This window comes from Vigna unguiculata, chromosome 11 (assembly GCF_037176805.1).
Source record: "Vigna unguiculata cultivar grain cowpea cultivar isolate G323 ecotype 2 chromosome 11, ASM3717680v1, whole genome shotgun sequence".
Classification (NCBI taxonomy): Eukaryota; Viridiplantae; Streptophyta; class Magnoliopsida; order Fabales; family Fabaceae; genus Vigna; species Vigna unguiculata.
The window spans coordinates 26,600,698-26,607,260 of NC_140802.1; the positions used below are offsets into that span (position 1 = coordinate 26,600,698).

Below are 6,563 nucleotides of genomic sequence, written 5' to 3' on the forward strand. Positions count from 1 at the left end.
AATATCTATTTAGAAAGTCGTATTTAGATAACTTGAAAGCAAATTAAAAACTAATAGCATCTCCAATTATAACATTTAACTTGTTAATATTTACTTCAGTTGTTATATATCTTAAAGAAAAATGCATTTTCATTGTCCAAAAGTGATTTTCAATATCTCTAAAAGAAAGTGATTATTAATTGACAGTTTTTTTTTGGCAAATCTTTATTTTTGACCAACTTGTCAAACAATTCAAAAGGTGATATGCAAGCAACATGGAGTTTCAAGCCTATCATTACACAAAATGTAGATCACAAATAATTAATAAAAGAACAAAGCTTTTTGTTTATACAGACATCTTTTTAACTAATAAGGTTTCAATATGATCTTTCATTATCCCTCCTGCATTTGTATAGATATCTTCATCTTTGTAAAGCACGTCGATTACACGTGCAAAGTTGACCGCACGCATAAGAATTTTCATTGGTACTTGAGTAGGAGCTAAGCATGCATCGTTTATGTCCTTCCAAGCATTCTCAATTAACTTGAATAGTTCTTCGATGGCACATTTCCTTGAGATTTTATGATCCTTCATATAGCATTGAATGCTTGAAACAACATGTTGTCTCTCCTGTTCAAACTTCAAAACAAAAATAGCAACAAAAGCAAAAAACAAAATCCAAAAAAAATCAATATTAATAGCTAATATATAACGGTCTTAGCAATTATTATCAAGTCTTTCTCTTCCAAAATTTTAAGAGTTTTGCAATTGCCAACTCTTAATATAAGATAAAGAAAATGTTTCTTAAAAAATCAAATTACTTATAAGTGGATCATACACAACCTAGTTGATAGAAATTAATTAGTGTCAAGGGTGCACCTCATCTCCAACAATGTCATCCGAGATCCTAGCCACAACTGCAGAAGCTGCAATAATTACTGGCTCATTTGTTGCCCATATAAGATCTTGCTCTGTTGAATCTTCCATGCCTAGGAAAGATGCGGTAATCAACAAAGGGTAACCGCCAGACGTTCTTCTTACTTGCATGTATTCCTCCAATGTTGGAGTGTGGTTTGAATGGCACCATCTTGCCTCAGCCATGTGAGACTGGACTAGTCTTTTCATCTAGAATTAAAGTACAAATATATAATATTGAGAAATATATTCCATACTATTCATTTGATAAAAGAAAAACATGGTCAACTTATAAAGATACCTTCAATGTCTCTCCAACTATCTAACTTCTAATAAAATAGTAATGTTTGAATTATTCTATTTATCTTAATTTAAGAAAAAATATTCAGTTTATATTTAAGAAATTAAAAAAAATAGAAAAGAATATTTGATTTATCTTCTTTGTATTACTTGAATACAGAATAAGGAAAAATTAATGAAACTATAATTCTACCTCTTTCTTGACATACTTGATGCAATACACTTTTTCTTCCTTTCTCATCTCCAGCTCAATTTCTTCAAATACATCCAAAATTGCTTTATAACATAATTGCATGTATTTTGGGAGATCAACCAAGCAACAAATATCCCACCTGTTAACATTGAGATAGTTATCTTTAATGATAAATTGGTAGAATTAAGCTAATGATATACTATTTGTCATTTTTTTATGTGCCTAACCTCTCAACTGCATTGGTGAATAGCTCAAGTTCTTCTATGGTTCCATAAGCATCGTACATATCATCAATGATGGAAGCTAGAGCTGTTAATTTTGTTGTTATCCATCTACAATATTGTGGCTCAAAGTACACTCCTATATTCCAAAAACAACATTCTGTGATCCTATCTCTTGTAAAAGGTAAATTGGTTGAGACATCTAAATTCTTTGCCCACCATCTGAATCACAAACAAATAACATTCAGGTTTCAAAGACAAAAAAAGAAAAAAATAAATATTTAAGTGATACTTATTGATCTATACAATGAAAGGTAATATGTTTGAGGAAGATATTACTTGGTTAGACCGCTAACTTCTTCCAAATGTATCTCCTGTAGCTTGTTAAAATCTAATTTTGCAAATGTTAACAACTTTTCATCGTGAGATGGATCTTCTTCATAGAAAGACATATAATATGTTGCTTCCAACCTAGGCAAACCTCGACGAAGTGATTGTCTTAAGCTATGTTCAACTCGTGCCGCAAGAGAAGAACTTAATTGAGTGGTTACAGACTTAGTTAACTGCTCTAGACTGAACTTGTGTGCTTCTTCAAGTACGTCTTCTCCATGACATCTTAGTTGGGCTGCTTCATACAGGCTTAACATTCCTTCAATGTCATCGGTTAAGCTTTCCTTAAACTTTCCGGTTTGGTCTTCGAATTTGCAAAATATACCTGTTTAATCTATAAACATGTGTTAATTTACAGGTGTACATTTAATTGTATAACTATTACAAGGGATACTACCACACTATTGACTTACACATTCAAATCAAACATTTTGTATAAGTTGGTTTGAGTTAACCTGTAAATCCAATCTTAAAAGTGAAAATTATATTTGATAGTTTTACAAAATATTTTACTTTTGTAGACAAGTTACCAGAATGGGAAGCTTCATAAAAAATTATAATATTTTGATAAGTTGTGCTCCATCAACACAACTTCAACAATGAATTTTGTAGAAGTTGTGCGCGCCAGAGACGGCATTTGATTTAAATTTTCAAAGTCTGTAGTCGTGTACCTTATACGCAATTTTTGTGTAAGAGGTGATCCTAGAAGTCGTGAGGGAAAGAACAAATTTCAATTTTTTGTTTTAAATTGAAAGTTGTGTACACAATGCACGACTTGTAGGAAAAAACTGATGAACTGAACCTCAAAAGGAATGTTTTGGGGATGAGGTTCTCGTTGATGTAGTAATTACATGCGATAAGAGTTATGGAAGGATTCCAAAGCCAATAAACGACACAACTAATCAACGGAAGCAGAAGCTGGGGATATCTTACCGAACCTTACACAAAAGTCGTATGTAGCATACAAGACTTTTGATTAAGAAAAAAAAAAGATTGCAAATCATTTTCCTTACTACAATTTCCGTTCATTAGATTTTATAAATAAGTCATGTGTTGTATACAAGACCTCTAATTTCAAACAAAAAATTAAAATTTTTTCTCTCTCCCCATACCTTCAATGGATCACCTCTTACACAAAATTTGTGCATAGGTACACGGTTTATGACTCCGAAAATTTAAATAAAAAGTCATCTCTGGAACTCACGACTTCTATGGAATTCATTTTTGAAGTCGTATGTTAATGGGACACAACTTGCTCAAAAGTTGTAATTTTTTTCTGAACCTATCTATTAGTAACTTGTGTATAAAAAGAAACCATTTCAGAAAACAAAAAAACATTTTATTATAACCTCAAAAACATTGATTTGAGATATTCATTTTACATATTTACCTAATGATTCTCATTCTCTACCCAAAAATAAAATTAAACCAAGGCAAACTTTATCACCACTAATATGCGAAAGCCATGTCATGGTCACATATACATCAATATACATTTATGTCGTTGTCTACTTTTGTCTTTCTCTTACATATATATTTAACTTCATCCTCATTATTTTATTCCACTAGTTTGTCTGATCCCAGACCACGTTTTTTCAATAGTTAAATTTGTAGTCAAAATTATTATAATTTATAACTTTTTTTCTATTTTTCTTTTTCTTTATTTGAAAAAAAAATTCAGACATGCATCCTACCTATGTCTGTTTCAAACCAACTTGGACTTGATTAACTCATTTCTTATTCATCTATGCAACAAAAGCGTCAAAATTTTATTCAAACAAAGTATTTAAATTTGCCTAGACAGATTTTTCCCATAGTTGACTCGACTACACTCATATGGAGAAACAAAGACATCCCTGAAGTAGACTAATGAGTAAACTCAAACAAAAAATTTAATACCATCGTAGTGAGTTGAATAAGAAATTATTATTCTTTGAAAAGTAAATTTGGTTAATGGTCATGAAAACATACTCGGAGAAATTCGGTATCCATGTTGTCTAAGCAGCCGAAAGAGTAGAGCCGTGTGGTAAAGATCATCATTGTTAGCTATGATATCATTGTCCTTTGTTGAAATCTCATAAATTCGACATAGAGCACTGTCAATTTCTTGCTCAAAATGGTAAGACACACCCAAACGTTGGACTGAATCAATGAAGTTTAATTTAAAAGAGAAATTGTTATCATCAATCGGTGAGACAAGCCTCTTCCTCACGTCCTCTTTTAGTAGTTTAGCTTGTTCAATACTGATATCACTTTCCTGCAGGAAGTAGTAATGAAGAGGTCGTCATATGAAATGTTTTATCTACACAGATAAAAATGTTAAATCCATGAAAATGTAACATCTCAGCTAAAGAGATTGAAAAAGTAAATACAGCGGAAGAAGGAACAAAGGAAAGAAAGCGATCGCCCCAAACGGAGGGATGAAAATTTGCAGTGGGTCGAGTGAAGGGAGGTTTTTCCCCACTGACAGAAGTTGGAAGTGATAAGCCACCGTTAGACATGGTTTGTTGGGGAGTATGCATATAATGTACGTAATGAAGTTCAAACACGCTTCTTAAATACTGTGTTTTTGTGCCTCTCATGTATCATATACGAGACACACACTTATACATCACATATACATGAGGTTTGAAATTTAGAATATGTATTTTTTATTCCATAACATAATTATGACATTATATAAATAAATAAAAAATCAATGTTTTCAAAGCTTTCAAAAATATAAAATGTCCAATCATCTATTCATATCTTTAATTTCATTCTTACATAAAATTAGAAATTGAAAAAGTATAATTTCACCATTACATAAAATTAGAAATTGAAAAAGAATATAAAATTTTCCACCATTATGTGAAAAAAAAAATCAAGCAAAACGTAAAGAAAAAAACATTGCCTCACATGCCAAGAATAAAATATTGAGTGGAAAATGGTGAGACCCACTATAATTTAATTAACATGTGGGTCTACGTTAATACAACACAATAAGCATAGAAAAAACATGATGCTACAATAGACAGCAAACCTAAAGGTGATAAGAAAATAGTGGTGGCTAATCTGAAGGTTATAGATTTAACAAAATGTCGAAATTCAGTTTAAAATAAAATTCAAAAGATAAAACCAAGATGTTACAGAAATATAAAAAATAATAATTAGATGTTAAAAATAAAATCTTATATTTTTAAAAGATGTTGAAAAAAATTCATAAAAATATTGTTCTCCAAGTACTCTTCATTGATAATTGAGTAGGATTAAGGTATTCTTCATTAATGTCCTTCCGAGTACTCTCTACCAACTTATGCATATACAACACAAAAAGCATATAAGAAACGTGATGCTACATTAGCATGTATGGACGGACCAGAGAAAAACAAAGGTGATAAGACGATCATTATCCTTCTTGCAAAATCGATAAGAAAATAGTGGTAGCTATAATGTGAAGGTTATAGTTTACAATATCAAAATATAGAAATTCAGTTTAAAATAAAAGTAAAAAGATAAAACCAAGATGTTACAGAAATATAAAAGAAGAAATGTTCAAAATAGATTTTTTTTTTCTTTTAAAAAGTTGAAAAAACAGCTCATAAAAATATTTTTCAAGAATAACACTAAAAATGCGCAAAAAGACGTATAATAAGGAGAAGGTGTTAAATTGAAAGGCAATATATGATGCTTAGAGATATATTTGGTACATTTGATCTTTATTTACTCGTCATAAATTCCATTAGGTTTATATTTAATTTTTTAAATGCTTGATTAAAATTTGTTAATAATGTTAATCGTATTCAATTGGAATATTAAACACGTTACCCTTTGTATACTTTATATATCTTTATATATATATATATATATATATATATATATATATATATATATATTTTTTTTTTTTTTTCAGATGCATAAGCTATTCTTATTCATTATATTAATGTCAAGCAGAAGAAAATAAAGGTTGTTTTAATGATCACTCGTTTAGGTCCATGGATAAAATTTTATCGAAAATAGAAAATGAATAGAAATAATGACAAAAATTCTAATTGTAAATTAATTAGAGACCGAATCAAAAATCGCTGAGTAACTACCGATATTTTGATCTTCATAAGAATTATTAACATTTATTTCTTGTACCAATTTAGTAAAAAAAATTCAATACCCAATTCAGGGGCTAGTATAAAAAATTTAATGACTTTTTTTAAGCGCTAACGGAGAATATATATATATATATATATATATATATATATATATATATATATATATATATATATATATATATATATATATATATATATATATATATTATATTTGATTGGCAAAAATAAATAAATTAAATTAATGAGATAATTGAGTTACCTCAACCCGTATACACATTAAAAAAGAAAATAAAAAAGTTTTAAGGTTTCCTCTCCTATACTAGATCTATTATGCATCAACATGACATTCTCAAATAACACAAAGGTTAAGAACATTGCATGTCCATACATACAAAGCAAATACTAGGCCTTACTACAAAAACATGAAAAAAGGATTGAACATAAAATTCTCATGCGCTTTTGATCCCATACTGCTAGTG

At 29.5% G+C, this 6,563-nt stretch overlaps 1 protein-coding gene across 2 annotated transcripts; it reads right to left on the bottom strand.

Annotated features, from left to right (window-relative positions):
* Positions 1-244: 244 nt before the first annotated feature.
* On the bottom strand, positions 245-4,592 carry LOC114170247 ((-)-germacrene D synthase-like). Of its 2 annotated transcripts, none has more exons than XM_085668440.1 (7): positions 4,468-4,592; positions 3,971-4,256; positions 1,949-2,324; positions 1,616-1,831; positions 1,389-1,527; positions 860-1,105; positions 245-619 (listed from the first exon to the last, which is right to left on the bottom strand). In XM_085668440.1, the coding sequence occupies exons 1-7, from the start codon at positions 4,579-4,581 to the stop codon at positions 326-328; spliced, it is 1,671 nt and encodes a 556-aa protein (XP_085524566.1). In that variant the 5' UTR covers positions 4,582-4,592; the 3' UTR covers positions 245-325. The 2 variants fall into 2 exon arrangements, with proteins under 2 accessions (XP_085524566.1, XP_027911536.2); XM_028055735.2 differs by having other exon boundaries at positions 4,372-4,538.
* Between the last annotated feature and the right edge of the window lie 1,971 nt (positions 4,593-6,563).

What these genes read in the sequence shown, in the direction of transcription:
- LOC114170247 (XM_028055735.2), bottom strand. Translation starts at nt 4,521, where the DNA reads ATGCATACTCCCCAACAAACCATGTCTAACGGTGGCTTATCACTTCCA. An exon ending in TGGATACCGAATTTCTCCGA is followed by an intron (nt 2,325 to 3,970) that starts GTATGTTTTCAT and finishes TAGATTAAACAG; the next exon opens with GTATATTTTGCAAATTCGAA. An exon ending in TTCACCAATGCAGTTGAGAG is followed by an intron (nt 1,528 to 1,615) that starts GTTAGGCACATA and finishes CAATGTTAACAG; the next exon opens with GTGGGATATTTGTTGCTTGG.